At 42.9% G+C, this 19,746-nt stretch overlaps 1 protein-coding gene across 1 annotated transcript in view; it reads right to left on the bottom strand.

The window, feature by feature from the left end:
- Window positions 1-19,746, bottom strand: part of SLC26A8 (solute carrier family 26 member 8) — a 98,145-nt gene that overhangs the window by 26,044 nt on the left and 52,355 nt on the right. Inside the window, exons 8-10 of the mRNA XM_064361121.1 lie at window positions 14,422-14,569; window positions 13,155-13,268; window positions 6,237-6,314 (exon numbers count right to left, since the gene is read on the bottom strand). Coding sequence (XP_064217191.1) covers window positions 6,237-6,314; window positions 13,155-13,268; window positions 14,422-14,569 — 340 coding nt within the window. The remainder of the gene's footprint in view (window positions 1-6,236; window positions 6,315-13,154; window positions 13,269-14,421; window positions 14,570-19,746) is intronic.

The raw sequence follows: 19,746 nt of genomic DNA, 5'->3' as shown, positions 1-19,746 counted from the left end.
TTAGAAGGGAGCAAAGACCACCTGGTAACCATCCAACAGGCCATCTCCTAATCTAGGAATTTAGAAGTAATCAAACTTCCCTACTAACTAAAATTGGTATGTGATTCCAGGCCTCTTTCAACTTTTGTAAGTAACTAACATTTCTAAACATCTCTGGAATGTTGTGCTGAAACTCATTTTACAACCCTAAGCTTCTGCCTTAAGGTCCATGAATGCTCCTAAGGAAAACCCAGGATAGCGCATTCAGTCCTCTTGCTGAAGTGCCCCACTGCACCCTTTTGCAGTGTTCTTCCCTTCTAGTAAACTTTCCTTTTTCAAACCTATACTATTGTCAGTAAATTCTTTTTACCAACTCGCAAGTCGACCACTCACCGGAGCCCAGGCTCTAACATCTTGCCCAGCATAGCTAAAGGTTATAGTCATTGGGCATGGTGGCTCATGCCTGTAATCCTAGCACTTTGGGAGATTGAGGTGGGCAGAGCACCTGAGGTCGGGAGTTCGAGACCAGCCTGACTAACACGGAGAAACCCCCGTCTCTACTAAAAATACAAAATTAGCTGGGCGTGGTGGTGGGTGTATGTAATCCCAGCTACTCAGGAGGCAGAAGCAGGAGAATCACTTGAACCCAGGAGGCGGAGGTTGCGGTTAGCTGAGATCGCACCATTGCCCTCCAGTCTGGGCAACAAGAGTGAAAGTCCGTCTCAAAAAAAGAAAAAGGTTACAGTCATCGATCCCTTTCTGTTTCAGTGTTACTTTTGGTGTGTGGAACAAGACCCATGGGAGCTGGTGCCTTTGGCTACTTGGCCTTGCCTTGTCTGGTTTCCTGGACATGTTACCAACATTATCTAGAAACCATTCTCAGATGGGATGATTAAGAGAACTTACACTCACAGAAACTCTAAAAACAATTCCAATTGAGGTTTTCTTCATGTTGAATCATAATATACTGTAATTATTTCACTCATGAAATACCATTTTGTTTATCAAATTAAATGAGCAAATGTTAAATACTGATAGCCAGTGTGGTGGCTCACGCCTGTAATCCCAGCACTTTGAGAGGCTGAGGTAGAAGGATGGCTTGAGCCCAGGAGTTCGAGACCAACCTGGGTGACATAGTGAGATGCCAGCTCTACAAAAAAATAAAATAAAATTAGCCAGGTGTGGTGTAGATGTGACTATAGTCCCAGCTACTCGGGAAGCTGAGGTGGGAGAATCACTTAAGCCTGGGAGGTGGAGGCTGCAGTGAGCAGTGATCGTGCCACTACGCTCCAGCCCAGTGGAAGAATGAGACCCTGTCTCAAAAAAAGAAAATAAAAACATTGATAATACCCCATATACATGGTTGTTGAGTATAATAGGATGCTACCCTTTTGGAAAATCACTTGACAATATATCCAGAAATGCTGATACGCTTTCACACAACTATTTTGTTTTGCTTTTGGAAATTTATCCTAAATCCTGGCCAGACACAGTGGCTCATGTCTGTAATCCCAGCACTTTGGGAAGCTGAGGCAGGCAGATCTCTTGAAGCCAGGAGTTCAAGACCAGCCTAGCCAATGTGGCAAAAACCTGTCTCTACTAAAAATACAAAAATGAGCTGGGCGGTGGTATATGCCTGTAATCTCAGCTGCTCAGAAGGCTGAGGCATGAGAATCGCTTGAACATGGGAGGAAAAGGTTGCAGTGAGCCGAGATCATACCACTGCACTCCAGCCTGGGCAACAGAGGAGAGACTCTGTCTCGAAAAAAAAAAATTATCCTAAATCTAGAAAATAGTAAATGTACAAAATTACTCATTGTTATTTATAAAAAAAAGTAGACAACGTAATTTTCCAATAATGTCAAATGTTATAGAATAAAGTATGCTGTATATTAAATAAAAACAAGAATATAGGGGAGTGGAGTGAAAAAATAAAAATAAGAATATAGAATTGTACAGTTAGGTTACAACTATGCAAAGTGATATACATTTATGAAAAATAATATTGGTTGGATAGATGCCAAAATGTTAGTTTTTGATTTGTGATCATGAATGACATTTTTATCTATTTTTATCTACTTTGCATTTTCCAAAGTTTTGAAAAATGAACGTTTGCTTTTCTAATGGAGAGAAAGTTTCCTAAACATGAGGAAATGAAGATTTATATGAATAAGGATATAAAAATTGTCAGGGCTTCAAAGTAGAATTTAATCTACTTTTAAGTAACATTTTTGCTAACACCTGTAATCCCAGTTTCCTTTTGGGAGGCCGAGGTGGGCAGATAACCTGAGGTCAGGAGTTTGAGACAAGCCTGGCCGACATGGCAAAACCCTGTCTCTACTAAAAATGCAAAAATTAGCCAGGCATGGTGGCAGGTGCCTGTAATCCCAGCTACTCAGGAGGCTGAGGCAGGAGAACAACTTGAACCCAGGAGGCAGAGGTTGCAGTGAGCTGAGATCGCGCCACTGCACTCCACCCTGGGTGACAGAGTGAGACTTCATCTAAAAAAAAAAAAAAAAAAAATTTTCTTGTGGTCACGAAATTCTTGTATTGGTTTAATGTTTCTTACCCTTTTTCTAGCTATCCTCTTCTCTATATTCTCTGCCTGGGAATTAGAACTGATCCTACCACCAGGAATGGCTGAGTCCACACTTACTCTGGCTTTCTGAGGGTACCCAGACCCATTGGATACAACAGGTCCATAGAAGAGGGAAGAGCAAAGATGAAGTTGGCAGAAATTACTTCTTTCTCACCATGCTATCTTCTTTCAAGTCAAGAACCTCCAAACATTCTTCAATTTAAAGAAATATGATGGGAAGGAAAAGAAACTGAACCTCATAGTGTTTTTGAAAGATTTTTGATTTGAGGCAGGAAGTATGGAGAGGAAACAAATCTTTTCATAAAACAATATACAACAACATTTTTATCCTTCTGAATATCATTTATTTATATATTTTTCAGATGGAGTCTCGCTCTGTCGCCCAGGCTGGAGTGCAGTGGCGCAATCTCGGCTCACTGCAACCTCTGCCTCCCAGATTCAAATGATTCTCCTGCCTCAGCCTCCTGAGTAGCTAGGACTACAGGTGTGTGCCACCATGCCTGGCTAATTTTTTGTACTTTTAGTAGAGATGGGGTTTCACCATGTTAGCCAGGCTAATTTCTATCTCCTGACCTCGTGATCTGCCCGCCTTGGCCTCCAAGTGCTGGGATTACAGGTGTAAGCCATCATGCCCAGACTATACTTCTGAATATTAAGGTGAAACATGCTCACGTTGTGAAAATGAATTAAACTCATACATAATTTCTGTTATTCCAGATATAACCATTGGTATGTTCTATATTTTTCCTCCACACAAAATTGGAATAATATGGATATATTATTTTATATCATGTTTTTCAAAATTCGTGTTGGTCCTCTGGTAACTAGTGGAGATCCTAGCCTGAATGCACCACTAATGACTCTAATAAGGGTTTTGCAACTACTCACAGTTTTTTGAGAAAGAAGTCATTTATAGCTTAGTACTCATAGAACCTTACTATTATAGTAATTCAACTACTCCATTGATCTTATTATAATCACAACTGCTCACTCAGAAACATGCTAACTAGATGCTGTAAAATTAATGTGATGTACATGGCTAGCCAAAAGCAAGGGCTGTTCTGTCCCCAACATGTTTATAATAAAGGAGTCCCAACTCGTATCACTATGCTTCAGTGAATTCTGATCATTTTTGTTGTTTGGAATTTTATAATTCTGCTTCATTCCGTTGTAAAGAAAAAATATCCATGTCCATCAAGATGAAATTTGGGTGGAAAAAAATATCCATGCCCAAAGTAAATTAGTGAGTGGCCCTCCTAAAATAGATTCCAAGAGTGATAACACCAAAGGTGCTGTAGAAACTGAATTCTGGAGATGATGTCTACTGGGAGTCAGACACTTGTGTGTCAATTTGAGCTTACCAGTACCACCCTCCTTGCATCAATTTCATGCCTCAGCTCCAAGGTCCTTGAATCATACGGGCAGAAGGCAGCAGCAGCCTTGTGGTGGTCCTACTCTACTGAAACCTGATATTCACCAGGTGGAAAGGAAGCATTCAGGATGGAGATCACATTTACAACCACCCCAGCTTCAGGGACAGCCACCTCGGTGTGTAACCAAGCTGCTACCTCAGCAAAGAAACCTTCTCCCACCTCCCTAAGTACTGTATAAAAATGGCTGGCCAGGCACAGTGGCTCACACCTATAATCCCAGCACTTTGGGAGGCTGAGGCGGGTGGATCACCTGAGGCAGGAATTCAAGACCAGTCTGACCAACATGGAGAAACCTGGTCTCTACTAAAAACACAAAAAATTGGCCAGGTGCGGTGGCTCACACCTATAATCCCAGCACTTTGGGAGACCCACCTGGGCGGATCATGAGGTCAGGAGTTTGAGACCAGCCTGGCCAGCGTGGTGAAACTCTGTCTCTACTAAAACTACAAAAGATTAGCCAAGAATGGTGGCTCAAGCCTGTAGTCCCAACCACTCAGGAGGCTGAGGCAGGAGACTTGCTTGAACCCAGGAGGCGGAGGTTGCAGTGAACTGAGATTGTGCCACTGTATTCCAACCTGGGTGACAGAGTGATACTCCATCTCAAAAAAAAAAAAAAAAAAATTAGCCAGGTGTGGTGGTGCATGCCTGCAATCCCAGCTACTTGGGAGGCTAAAGCAGGAGAAACGCTTGAACCTGGAAGGCATAGGTTGTGGTGAGCCAAGATTGCGCCATTGCACTCCAGCCTGGGCAACAAGAGCAAAACTCTGTCTCAAAAAGAATAAATAAAAATTAAAAGTAAAAAATAAAAATGGCTATAAAAATAAAAATGGCTAATGGGAACATGAAGAAAACTTAAAAAGAAATGATGGTCACTGAGTATGGATCTACTGTAACTTAAGAACAGAAGGATTATAGCTACTAATTAACACACCTGGCATCTCTAAATACAAGGTGCTCAGTTTCACACAAAGGGAAGAGATGACACATTTGTATATAGAGGCATCCTAGCTGAATGCTGAATTAAGACTCAACTTTCAGACCTGCCTTCCAGTGTTGTGAACTAACCAAGAGGCAGTGTGGCAGCAATGGGAAGATTGAGTTCACACAAATGCAGAACAAGGCCTTCTGGAAGCAGTGTAGGAAAACAGATGGCATGAATGCACAGTGAGTTTCCAAGCCCGTGTTGGTGTGGCATCTGAAATCTATTTTGATCATTTTTCACTGAATCCTTACTTACAAAGCTTATTTTATAGCTTAAGTAATAAAAAGAAGATTTAAAGATAACTAATTTATTTTTTTATTCCTGTATTTTTTAGAGACGGGGGGCTCATCATGTTGGTCAGGATGGTCTCAAACTCCTGACCTAGTGATTTGCCCACCTGGTTCTCCCAAAGTGCTGGGATTATAGGCATGAGCCACTGCGCCCAGCCCATTTTTTTTTTTTTTTTTTTTGAGACAGAGTCTCACTCTGTCACCCAGGCTGGAATGCAATGGCATGATCTCAGCTCACTGCAGTCTCCCAGGTTCAAATGATTCTCCTGCCTCAGCCTCCCAAGTGGCTGGGATTACAGGCACCTGCCACCACACCCAGCTGACTTTTTTTTTTTTTTGAGACGGTGTTTCGCTCTTGTCACCCAGGCTGGAGTGCAATGGCGCGATCTCAGCTCACTGCAACCTCTGCCTCCTGGGTTCAAGCAATTATCCTGCCTCAGCCTCCTGAGTAGCTGGGACTACAGGTGCACACCACCATGCCCAGCTACTTTTTGTATTTTTAGTAGAGATGAGATTTCTCTATGTTGGCTAAGCTGGTCTTGAACTCCTAACATCAGGCAGATAATCTGCCCGTCTTGGCCTCCCAAAGTGCTGGAATCACAGGCACAAGCCAACATGCCTAGCCCTATAACTAATGTTTCTTGAGTGTTTACTATAAGCCCAACACTATTCCATCCATCTACCTATCTATCCATCTACACACAATATAGATCTTATATATAAATATACATATATATGTGTGTGTATGTATATATATCACATCATTTAACCCCCAACCCTGTAATGCTGATACTATTATTTTGAATGAAAGGGACTAGAGATAGGCTGGAGCAACCATTGGGAATAATCTGAATGCATTTCTCCTCAGAGATGCCCCCACCTCAACACACAACCAAGGAGCAATCCAGAGACCCGGTTGTTGTTGACTTTGTTATTTGATCAGTTCTACTTACATTTGGCAGTGCGTAGAAAAAGTGTCCCATCTTCACCATCAGGAGCAGCATCACACCTGCGCCTACCAGAGATGCAAACTGAGGAGACAGAGCCGGTTGGAGAGAAACCGTCAGGAACGTATTGGTCCCTGTCTGCAACGGAGGCCTTCTGCTTGGCAAGAAGCATGTCAGTTTTTCTCAAAAGGAGTTGAGTTCACCGCAAGTGTATTTTTGTTGAACTGACATTTTCAAGTCTTAACAAAGTGTTAAACACGTATAGGTACTCAGTAAATACTTCCTGAATGAATGGAAAGATGCTCCCTGAACGTTCCACGTTGTCCTGGGTGTTTGAATCTTTACTGCCACTGCTCTGTGCTATGATCTGAGTTCTCCTAAAATCTGACTTGCATCTCCTCCTAAGTTTAACCTCTCCTTGCACAATTTAGAAAAGTCCTAAAATCCCAACCATCCTACTTCCCATATAAATACATTTCCCACCCCTCACTCTCCTGTTTGCTGCTTGGGTAACTGCCCATCTAGCAGCTTCAGTGGTGCTTCATCTTAAAAAACACAAAGACAGTCACTTCCCATTTTCCTGCTTTGGTTTCTTTCTGCTTCAGTGCCATCAAAAAGAAAGAAAAAGCTACAAACATGAGTCGAGGCTGTATATAGCAGCTCTGGATCCTACCCCAGTTGGGCTGACTACTTTGGGCTCAGTGTCTCTTGGTAAGCGGTGATTCTCACTTGGCAAATAAAAGTGGAAAACTAAGAAGCATAGTTTCCTTGATAAGCCCAAAGCTCTTTGGATAGTCCTGAACTCATTATATCCTCTATTGGTAAATTTCCATTTTGTAAGCACCTAGTAATAAAAATAACAGAAAGCAGTGGCATTCTCCACTGTGATGGGAATAGGAGATGGGGCAAAACTATAATCACAAATCAAAACAATGGCACAGAAAAGCAAGTAGTGAGGGAGTGCCTCAATTCTAATCTACCAAAGGACCACTCAGCAATGATTCTCTAATTTTTCTCTGTTTTTTTTTTGAGACCGAGTTTCGCTCTTGTTACCCAGGCTGGGGTGCCATGAAGCGATCTCGGCTCACCGCAACCTCCGCCTCCTGGGTTCAGGCAATTCTCCTGCCTCAGCCTCCTGAGTAGCTGGGATTACAGGCACGTGCCACCATGCCCAGCTAATTTTTTGTGTTTTTAGTAGAGACGGGTTTCACCATGTTGACCAGGATGGTCTCAATCTCTTGACCTCGTGATCCACCCGCCTCAGCCTCCCAAACTGCTGGGATTACAGGCGTGAGCCACCGTGCCCAGCCTTTTCTCTGTATTTTTTCCGTCGAGGGGTGGGGGAACATACCTTCCCACTGGGTTCCCTCTCACTACTCGTTGCTATTTGCCATATAAATGAATTGCTGAAAATAATATCAATGCAATCAATGTCCTGCTTCTTTCTTTCCCCAGCCCAGCTGACTCACAGCTAAAGTGAGTGGCCTGATGTGGAAAGGCTAAATCACATGAGAGTAGCGTAGGAAGGACTCAGGAAAATGGATCACCATAACTGAAACTCAGAAAGCTCTGATGGCAAACATTTTAGACGCTGTGGAACTGAGATAGGTAACCCCAGAGACTCTCCAGCCATTCGACATGTCAGCCTGTTGCAGGATCTAATTTCTGGCTCTAGCTTCAGTGGGTCTTTGCTGATGCTATAGAAGAAAACTATTTTCATTAGTACAGGAAATATATATCACTATTTTCTTTTCTGCCACTTTTTTTCTCCAAAATTCTTCTGATCATTTTTGAGGAAACAAAGGCAGGTAGACATCAAAATAAGTTGTATAAAACCTAGGTTAGGCGGGGCATGGTAGCTCACGCCTGTAATCCCAGCACTTTGGGAGGCTGAGGGAGGTGGATTACCTGAGTTTAGAAGTTTGAGGCCAGCCTGGCCAACATGGTGAAACCCATCTCTACTAAAAATACAAAAAAATTAGCTGGGCGTGGTGGTTGGCGCCTGTAATCCCAGCTACTTGGGAGGCTGAGGCAGGAGACTCGCTTGTACCTGGGAGGCAGAGGTTGCAGTGAGCCAAGATGGCACCACTGCACTCCAGCCTGGGCAACAAGAGCAAAACTTCATCTCAAAAAAAACAAAAACAAAAAATAACCTAGGTCAAAATGAGTACAAACTAGACACCAAATCCCATAAAATTAGCTGCCCAGAGAGGGTTGGAGGCTTGCCAATAATTGTGTCCCCCTTGGCTGCACATTCATAGGAATGGGCTTTGGAATTAGAGGACCATCCTCAGTGGCACTGAATGAACCTCAGGAAGATGCTCGATGGCTCTCAGAAGCTCAGCGAGGGTTCAGTGACTGAACAGAGTTTAAAGACAGCAAGTACTGTCTGCCTGTTTTACATCTCATACATCCTTTGACCAGATTTTCCATCACTTTTCCAGGCTTTCTTGAACAAAGACTCACTCTGCCTTCTCTCCAGAGAGTCAAAGCCATGTAAGTTCCCATAGCCACAGCCATAATCAACATGCAGACCCTCAGGCATCAACTGGTCCATGTATGGGGGTTCCATGAGGTAGAAGAGCAGATGATGAACACCTGCTCAGGCACTTGGGACTTGAGGTAGAAGTGATGATTTTTGAACTCTTAAGTGACAGGCATGTATCAGCATCTAATTTAATTCTCAGAATGGGCAAGTTTGTTTTATCCCCACTTTCCAGATGAAGACTAGAGCCTCAGAGAGCAAAACTAATTTGCCCAAGGTCACATACATCTAGGAAGCGTGGAGTCAGGGTCAACCTCCCCTGACCATCTGACTCCAAAATCCAGCCTTTCTCCACTGCCCCATTGGCTTCCTCTAAAAAGAGTGCAACACATTCATTTCTTTTACAATAACTCCTTTTTAAAGCTGTTCTGGGAGCCTGGGCAAGGCAGGTCTTTGGAAAGCAGGGAGCAATGAAAGAAACCTAATCTTGGAGAACAGGGAAGCACAGTGGTAAGAATGGGATGAGCAGAAAGATGGAGCAGGGGACAGCCCAACTGGCCACAGGCCTACTAGGGCTCCTCACATCCCCTTTGCCACAGGTCAGGCCTGCCAGTGCCTCAGGCTGGGACTGTGGCCAGAAGGACAGGTAGGTTTTGCTGCAGCCTCTGGAGGGAAGTGAATTCTAGACAGCAAGAAATTAAGTGACATCTAGACACATATACACAGTTTGCATTTATGCCAGATACAAAATAAAAGTAAAGTGACCCTTGATGGCAGGTTACTTTTGAGAGGTTCAGAGCCAGCCCCCTACTTCTCTTTTCTGCAGTCCTAAGGAACTTTGAAGAAATGGGGCATTCTCAGGCAGAGTGAATCAAAAGTCCCCAGGGGGCAGAGCACAGTGGCTCATGCCTGTAATCCTAGCACTTTGTGGGGCCGAGGTGAGAAGATGACTTGAGACCCAAAGTTTGGGCAATTTAGCGATACCCTGTCTATCAAAAAAATTTTTTCAAAATCTTAAGGCCTCCAGAGATAAGAGGTGGAGAGAAAACTCCACTGCCGCGGAATGAAGAAAACGAATGAGTCTCAGAGGCCTTTTCTGGTCCAGATTAGAAACTCAAGAGTATTGTCTGGGCAGCTGCCGTGTTTAGGGCCAGGGGCCAGAAGCATTCTCTGCTTGAGCCAGCAATTTGCAATGGGCATGTCAAGGTTTCAGGGAGGGCTTAGCAGCATTTCTAGGGACATGTCTCCCTGCGGAGGGATGCTGCACTGCATCGAGAGGTGTCACAAGCAGGAACTGTGCTGCACATGTGAACAAGGTGGCAGCGGAAAACAAAATGAGTGCCATAGGCTACCTTTCAGACAGACCTTCTGTCCAACAGGCTAATTTTAGCCTAATTTTGCTAAAAATGGGCTTGCTCAGGGTTTGGAAATTCAATCATCCACCAAAACCCTCCCCAAACCTGGCCCTTTTATTCCCAGAATCAATGAGTGCAGTTGGCAAAACCATTCTTCCTCTAGTCTGCATTGCCGCACAAGTGGAATCCAGCCTTTAAGACAGTTCTGAGGCTGAACTGAAGCCGTTCTTCCTCCTTCTGTGTACACGTATCCTAAACCCCTTTCAGTACTCCATGAAATCCCACTTCCATCATTCTCCTTCTTGCAATATTTATGCCGCTTGAAAAAAAATTGTCCTCATTCTGCACTCAGTTTTCCTTGCGCTGTGATTTGGTTTTTTTTGTAGCTGTGCACATCTTGTCTCCCAAATTTACATTATGCTTATATACTGTATAAACAAAGTATGTCATAAAAAGTTAGTGGAACTCATCTCTGGAATCGCCATTTCCATTTCCTCTTATAAAACTCTCTCATTTTGACTCCAAAGTTTTTGCATGCTTGTACGAAACATTCTTCTTTCTAACATAGCCCAAATTTCTTCTGTCTGTTAAGCAGTAGTGAAAAAGGCCAATGTGTCTGGAAGAAGCTCTGTGACAAACAAAACTCAGTCCACATAAAATGGTACAATGTAGTCTTTCTTTCTTTTTTTTTTTTTTTAAGAAACAGGGTCTCGCTATGTTGCCCAGGCTGGAGGGCAGTGGCTATTCACAGGTGCGATCCCCAGCATGGGAGTTTTGACCTGCTCCTTTTCTGACCTGGGCCGGTTCACCCCTCCTTAGGCAACGTAGTGGTCCCCGCTCCCAGGAGGTCACCATATTGATGCTGAACTTAGTGCAGACACCGGACTGGCACAGAGCACTATAGCTCAGAACTCCTAGGCTCAAGCGATCCTCCAACCTCAGCCTCCCGAGTAGGTGGGACTACAGGCACGCGCCACCGCGCCCGGCCAATGTCGTCTTACTCTAGACCAAGCTCGTCCAACCTGCAGCCTGCAGGCCACATGTGGCCCAGGACATCTTTAGATGTAGCCCAGTGAAAATTCATAAACTTTCTTAAAACATTATAAAATATTTTTGCAATTTTTTTTTCTCATCAGCTGTTGTTAGTGTTGATGCATTTTATGTGTGGCTCAAGACAATTCTTCTTCTTCCAATGTGGCCAGGGAAGCCAAAAGATTGGACACCCCTGCTGTATACCCAGCTCTCACCCCTGCCTAATCTTTCTGACTTGTATTAGCTTTTACCTTATGCTTCACCACATATTTGCCCCATGGACTATGACACTTTGTCTTTCCATGTAAAAGTTTACTATTCATTCTGCTGACACATTAGTTTCTGACCATGGCTACATCTTTTGCTGTGTTTCTTCAGCAGAGGCTTGTCTTTGACCTCTGCCACTGTTTCTCTGGCATCTGAACGCTGACTCATTCCCTGGGCAACCCCAGTTTCAATTCTGATAGCTCTCTGACATTTCGTCACACTACATAGTTGAGATGGGTTAGCATGTTGTAACTTTTATCTAGTCAGTTCAAAACTCAGGAACATTGGGCCAGGCGTGGTGGTTCATGCCTGTAATCCCAGCACTTTGGGAGACCAAGGCAGGTGGATCACTTGAGGTCAGGAGTTCGAGACCAGCCTGGCCAACATGGTAAAACCCCATCTCTGCTAAAAATACAAAAATTAGCTGGGTGTCATGGTGCATGCCTGTAATTCCAGCAACTCAGGAGGATGAGACAGGAAATCACTTGAGTCTGGGAGGCGGAGGTTGCAGTGAGTTGAGATCATGCCACTGCACTCCAGCCTGGGTGACAGAGCGAGACCGTGTCTCAAAACAAAAACAACAACAAAAAAACAAAACTCATGAACAATTAGACTTATAAAATCTCACGCCTGCAGTTAGACACTTTGCCTCCACAGTCTTTTCGTTCACCATTCTCAGTTATGCTTAGCATACACCTAAACATTAGGTTTACGGACTCAGAATACCTGCAGAAAATCTGACCTAGATAATTTTCTCTTACACACAAGTAGAACACTTATACATTCTCTAGGCTGTCCTAGACAAAGACCTGACTCCATGTCCTGAAAGCCCCTTGCCCTGCCCTTTGACAAAACCACAAAAATTTTTAGTTTGCTGCCAGGGTGGGTAGAGTTGTATTATTGCTTTCCCAGAGCAGGTGTGAGAATGCATCTTCCCATAGTGGGGAAAAACATTAGCAGATGATGGTAAGTTTACCTGAAATATTCTTTTTTTGTTTTCGTTTTTTATTTTGTTTTATTGAGGTGGAATCTCATTCTGCCACCCAAGTGGAGCATAGTGGCACCATCTCAGCTCACTGCAATCTCTGCCTCCTGGGTTCAAGTGATTCTCCTGCCTCAGCCTCCTGGTAGCTGGAATTACAGGCGTGCGCCACAATGCCCAGCTATTTTTTGTTTGTTTGTTTGTTTCTAGTAGAGACGGGGTTTCACCATGTTAGCCAGGCTGATATTGAACTCCTGTCCTCAAGTGATCCACCCACTTCAGCCTCTCAAAGTGCTGGGATTACAGGCATGAGCCACCACACCTGGCCAGTTTATTTGAAATATTCTTATCCTTTAGATATGTTATGTGGAAAGTGGGGTTTTGTGACCTAATATATGGAAAACTCTCACATATAATATTTCTATAGAAAATGACTTTCAAATTTCACATTGACAAGAAACTTTTCTTTTTTCTTTTTTTTTTTTTTAAAGACAGGGTTTCACCATGTTGGTCAGGCTGGTCTTGAACTCCCGACCTCAAGTGATCCGCACGCCTTGGCCTCCAGAGTGCTTGGATTACAGGCGTGAGCCACCACGCCCGGCCCGACAAGAAACTTTTAAGGCAAAATCTGAGCAAAAATTAAGGCGAGCATGAAATCCAAATTCTTCCCAGAGGTCTTTCCCATTAAGCATAACATTAAAACAGCAATAAGATTAAACCCATTTAATTCCCTATTACGAATATACATATGAATTGATATAAATATGTTTATGTATTAGAGATCAAATTGTATTTCAACACACCTGTTGTCTTCCTCCAGATTTATCCTGGATAATAGTCCTGGCAACAGCACCAGTAAACACACAAGATCTGAAAAATGAGCTGACGACATTGCAAAGGCCGATGGCTATTAAATCCTGTGAAGAAATGGCAGATGCCTTAGGCCCCCCTCTTTGTTGAAGAATGCTGATTTTATTTTGAGCTGAAGGTATATCGTTCATTTTTTGTATATGAAGATAAGGTTGTTTTGATCACTTGAAAGAATAGATTGATGCCAGGTGCGGTGGCTCATGCCTATAATCTCAGCACTTTGAGAGGCTGAGGTGGGCAGAACATGAGGTCAGGAGTTTGAGACCAGCCTGTCCAATATGGTGAAACCCTGTCTCTACTAAAAAATACAAAAATTAGCCGGGCATAGTGGCGCATGCCAGTAGTCCCAGCTACTCAGGAAGCTGAGGCAGGAGAAACACTTGAACCCAGGAGGCAGAGGTTGCAGTGAGCCAAGATTGCATCACTGCACTCCAACCTGGGTAACAGAGCGAGACTCCGTTAAAAAAAAAAGAAAAAAGAAATAACAGATTGAAATATTATCAGAAACAACAAAAGGATGGCATATCTGATCTTCTTGATTAAATAGAATCATCATTTTAGCTAGTCATTACAAGGAAAGTGCTTTTATAAGGTGAGAAAATGAGACTCTGGCATTTTTATTCTCTTTCACGTGATCACCAGGGCTTAGGACGACAGGGAGAAGCACCGTGCTCTTCTCCATGCTTTTTGTACTACCCTAAACGCCAAATGGGAACACTTATTGCTTCCGTATTTCCCTCTTGAGTTCTAGGGAAAGGGCCAAATTCAGAGTAGTTGAAGATTTTCCCTAAAAAATAAAAACAAAAGACAAAAACTATTTCTGGGAGGCCAACTGTATGATATTAGCAGCCCTGGCTTTTTACAGGATGTTGCGCAGCATTTCTTATCACACCTCAGTATGTGGTTGGAGGACTTGGTAGAAAGAAAGCTAAAATTAAGAAAAGTGAAACTCTCCTAGCTTCACAACATGATACCATAATTTTCTGGCCTCTCTGCGTCATATCGGTTCTAGGGCAATAACATTGAGGTTAATTCAAGTGGCCTTGAAGTTAAGCATCCCTCAAAAATCCTTTGTGATTACTGTCCAAACCATGGTCCAAGTTGCTCTTGGGTTAAAAAACACTCCAGACTTCATGTTGGCAGGAGGCTTGGATTAAAGAACAAAGACTTAAGGATCAGAGAAAGTAATAGTCCTCTTACCTGGTTGGAATTGACACTGTAGTTGTGAAGACTGGCAATCTTCTTGCCCAGAAATATGAGCAGAAAGGAGCTCACCAAAGACAAGGAGATTGCTTGTAAAATTATGTTGGGAAGAAAGCTGAAATCTGGTGTTGTAGGAAACAGGAAGCTGGAATAGAATAGTGGAATTATTTCTGGAAGGAGGAACCCTTGGTACCTCCGCCATCCTATTATTACTGGGCAGTCCTGATTCTTTTTTTGTTTTTTAAATGACAATAGGGACGAGCGGAGAAATTGAGGCAGCAGCCTTCCAAAACTGCCAGCAAACCAAGCCAAGTTATGAAAGCCATTAAGGGAACATGCTGTTGTGCCTTGTAGTTCAATGTTTTTGCCAGGTAGCAATGGCAATCATCAGAACAGGCAAAACCTTAAGGATTCATGAAAAATGGTGTCTTGAGACATTTGAGACCATACCAGTGGGTGAACAATAGGCAGATATTTAAGGAAGAAATGATGCCTGTTTTATAGAAACTCTTCCAGAAATTGAAGATGAGGCAATACTTTCTAAATCTTTCTATAATGTCAACATACGGCCAGGTGCAGTGGCTCACGCCTGTAATCCCAGCAGTTTGGGAGGCCAAGGCAGGTGGATCACTCGAGGTTAGGGGTTCGAGACCAGCCTGGCCAACATGATGAAACCCTGTCTCTACTAAAAATACAAAAAAATTAGCCAGGTGTGGTGGTGCACGCCTGTAATCCCAGATACTCAGGAGACTGAGGCATGAGAATCGCCTGAACCCAAGAGGCAGAGGTTGCAGCAAGCCGAGATTGTGCCACTGCACTCTAGCATGGGTGATAGAGTAAGACTCAGGCTCAAAAAAAAAAAAAAAAAACAACATACTCTGATACCAAAACTAGACACAGATAGTACAAGGAAAAAAACAAACAAAAAACAACTCTGGCCAATATCCTTCATAAACATAAATGCAAAAATTCTTATCATTTTAGCAAGTTAATATATAAAAGGATAATACACTATGACCAAGTAGGGTTTATCCCAGAATGAAGCATTAGTTTAGCAGTTAGAAATCAGCTGGGCATGATGGCTCATGCCTGTAATCCCAGAACTTTGGGAGGCCAAGGCTAGTGGATCATGAGGTCAGGAGTTTGAGGCCAGCCTGGCCAACATGGTGAAACCCCATCTCTACTAAAAGTACAAAAAATTAGCTGGTCATGGTAGCATGCATCTGTAATCCCAGCTACTCGGGAGGCTGAGGCAGGAGAATTGCTTGAACCTGGGAGGCAGAGGTTGCAGTGAGCCGAGATTGCAGAATTGCACTCTAGCCTGGGCAACAGGGCGAGACTCCATCTCAAACACAAAAACAAAAACAGTTAGAAATCAAGCACAATATTAACAGACTAAAGAAGAAAAAATCTTGATGATTTGTGGGGAGTGGTGTTTTTCCACAGATCCATACTGGCGTAATTCTTTAAGTTGAATCTGGAAGCACAAATATGCTTCCTTTTCCATTTCTCTAGATTACTTTCTAAGTCAGAAAAAAAAACTCTTCTAAGTGTTTTAGATAAGATTTGCTATTTGAAATGTTTATCGTTCTTTTATCTTTAATCACTTTGTTAAAGACAAATATGTATGCCTCAACAGTTGATTTACTTCTGATGAATTATACAAAAATCCAAATTCAGGCTGGGCTTGGTGGCTCATGCCTGTAATCCAAGCACTTTGGAGGTCAAGGTGGGCGGATCACCTGAGGTCGGGAGTTCAAGACCAGCCTGACCAACATGGTGAAACCCCGTCTTAAAAAAAAAAAAAAAAATCCAAATTCAATGAAATGAATCATGTAAATACCTTTGGGAAAATTATTTTACAAGAAATTTTGTGATATATATTTCCACAAAGCAAGTAATCCCTTATCTAATTAAAATTTCTTATTAGTTCATGCATTTTAAACTTTATTTATCTTTGAGTAAAAAGAATTTACTTTTAACATCTCAAAGAGCTAAATATCATTTTCTTCACCAGCCAACTATGTCTTCTTTTTTTTTGGTATTGAGACCGGGTCTTGCTCTGTCACCCAGGCTGGAGTGCAGTGATGTGATCATAGCCCACTAGAACCTCAACTTTCCTCAATAAATCCTCCCACCTCAGCCTCCCAAGTAGCTAGGATTTCAGGTGCATGCCACTACGCCCAGTTAATTTTTTTTTTTTTTTTTTTTTTTTTTATAGAGATGGAGTCTCACCATGTTTCCCAGGTTGGTCTCAAGATCCTGAGCTCAAGCAATCTGCCTGCCTCAGCCTCCCACAGTGCTGGGATTAGAGGCATGAACCACCACGTGTGGCCTAACTATGTTTATTTTAATTCCTTATTTTTAATTTATAACTTATAAGCATCTTTGCATTTTCCAGGTAATGAACTAAGTAGAAGCATAACTGAATACTTACAGGTAGGTATTTAAGTTATTATCAAATTCCACCTTTTTGTCTTTATAAGAAGCTAGGTAAGAATGTGGTTGTCCCAAAGAGGTACACAATAAACACCCCAGTCTACATTAGTAAAGCTTGAATATTTAGCAGGATAACAACATAAACTACTGTTTTTCCTTTTTGTTCTCTGTAACATTCAGTTCTTGTTAGCAAATGATGTTAAATGGGGACATAGACACAGCAGGAACTAACTTAAATTGTTCAATCTTACTAGTCTCTAGCAACCCTGGATAAATACGTAATGAAAGAGAAAGCTTAAAGCAATGCTTAAAATTAGAGTTTTGAAATGCTCACTTGTCCATCTGTACCTTTGAATCTTATGATAAAAGATAAGCAGAACTTGGCTGTGTAGGTTTTTTCTTTTTTGAGATAGTCTCCCTCTATTGCCCAGGCTGGAGTGCAGAGGCGTGATCTCGGTTCACTGCAACCTCTAACTCCCAGGTTCAAGTGAGTCTCATGTCTCAGCCTCCCAAGTAGCTGAGATTACAGGCACACACCACCATGCCCAGCTAGTTTCTGTATTTTTAGTAGAGACGGGGTTTCACCATGTTGGCCAGGCTAGTCTTGAACTCCTGACATCAAGTGATCCACCTGCCTCAGCCTCTCAAAGTGCTAGGATTACAGGCATGAGGCACTGTGCCCAGCCTGGCTGTGTGGTTTTGAAGTCATTAATAACAGAAGCATATTGTGTAAGAATAACAGAGTGGTTTTAATTGTAGACTTTGGAATTAAGGAGAAATGGGTTCAAATGGCAGCTCTACCACTGAGAAGCAATGTGCTAAGTCATTTAGAGACTGTAAGCCGGCTGGGCGTGGTGGCTCATGCCTGTAATCCAAGCACTTTGGAGGCCAAGGCAGGCGGATCACCTGAGGTCGGGAGTTCAAGACCAGCCTGACCAACATGGTGAAACCCCGTCTTTAAAATAAAAAGAAAGACGGCAAGCCTTAGTTTACTTAGCGTATAAAAGAAGACAATATCTACCTCGAAGCATTACTGTGGGGAGCAAATGAAATAATACAAATATGTAAAGTGTAAAGAACAGCAATCCCACTGCTGTTCTTACTATGCTTTTTTTGAGGACAGAGACCCTGACTTGCTTATTTTTGTACTCCCTAGTACCTAGGTGGTGTCTGCTCACATTTTTTAATTGACTTGAATTTCAAGTTGATTCAGTTATCATCAGATTTCATTGAGAACTAGGTAGGATATGAAACTAGTTTAATCTAGTTATGTCAAAATAGCCTACATTTGCCAGGGTGTGGTGATTCACGCCTGTAATCCCAGCACTTTGGGAGGCGGAGGCAGGAGGATCACCTGAGGCCAGGAGTTCGAGATCAACCTGGCCAACATGGTGAAACCCTGTCTCTACAAAAAATACAAAAATTAGCTGGGCATGGTGGCAGGCACCTGCAAGTCCAGATACTCGAGAGACTCAGTGGGAGAATCACTTGAACCCAGAAGGTGGAGGTTGCAGTGAGCTGAGATTGCGCCACTGCACTCCAGCCTGGGTAATATAGCAAGACTCAAAAAGAAAAAAAGAAAAAGAAAAGCCTACATTTTGTGATCCTGGAATTTAGCAAGTATCCTTCACTCTTTACAGGATTCCTTATTATACAATGTGAGGAAATGGGCAATGCTCTTCAAAAGCCTGCCTGTGAGTCAAGAAACTGCAGTATATTGCCTTTCTTAGCTAATGCGATTCATCTGATTAAGGTTTTTTTTTTTATTAAATTAGATTTCTGAGAAAACTTGGGAACCACTGATTAAGGTTTAAAAAAAAATTTTCCTAACAGAAGCAAGAGCGGTGCTTCATAGTCACTGGTAAGAATTATAATGTAAATTGATTGTGAGTCCTTAAGAACTGCATATGCTAGGCTATTTGAAGATCACTTTCTACCCACAAGAAAAAAATAATGTTGTTCAAGGGTACCAATTCTGGCCGGGCACCGTGGCTCATGCCTGTAATCCCAGCACTTTAGGAGGCCGAGGCAGGAGGACTGTTTGAGTCCAGGGGTTTGAGACCAGCCCAAGCAACATGGCAAAACGCCGTCTTTATTAAAACTGCAAAGAATTAGCTGGGCGTGGCAGTGGGCGCCTGTAGTCCCAGCTATTCAGAGGGCTGAGGTGGGAGGATCGCTTGAGCCTGAGAGTTCAATAGTGCAGTGAGCCAAGATTGTACCACTGCACTCCAGCCTAGGCAACAGAATGAGACTCTGTCTCAAAAAAAAACTTAGACCAATTTAGTCTAAGTTTGTGAAGGCAGAAGAAACATTCATCTTCTGAACTCGGAGCCACAGGAGAGAGGCTAGAAAAACTGAGGCATCTCTTGTCCACCCCTTGAGAGTTAATCAGAGAGGTATGGTGGTTGGGAAGGCCTATCATGTGCTATGAAAAGAACATGAGTAGCTGGGCGCGGTAGCTCACGCCTATAATTCCAGCACTTTGGGAGGCTGAGGCGGGGGTGGATCACGAGGTCAAGAGATTGAGACCATCCTGGTCAACAAGGTGAAACCCCGTCTCTACTAAAAATGCAAAAATTAGCTGGGCATGGTGGCGCACGCCTGTAATCCCAGCTACTCGGGAGGCTGAGGCAGGAGAATTACTTGAACCCAGGAGGCGGAGGTTGCAGTGAGCCGAGATTGCGCCATTGCACTCCAGCCTGGGTAACAAGAGCGAAACTCCGTCTCAAAAAAAAGAAAAAGAAAAGAACATGAGTTTCTCTGGTATTCAGTGCATTTAACAGTTTTCCTGGATAAGGGGATTGGCTCAGCTATGATAAGAGAGACAGAGGCTGACCAGAGAAGACACAAGGAGTTGTCCCTAGCCCTTCTCCTTTCATGAAC

The sequence above is a fragment of the Aotus nancymaae genome, unplaced genomic scaffold (genome assembly GCF_030222135.1).
Source record: "Aotus nancymaae isolate 86718 unplaced genomic scaffold, 86718_ANA_hifiasm-v0.15.2.pri h1tg000040l, whole genome shotgun sequence".
NCBI classification, from domain to species: domain Eukaryota; kingdom Metazoa; phylum Chordata; class Mammalia; order Primates; family Aotidae; genus Aotus; species Aotus nancymaae.
The sequence above is the reverse complement of the archived record's forward strand: the minus strand, read 5'-3'. Positions and strand labels throughout refer to the sequence as shown.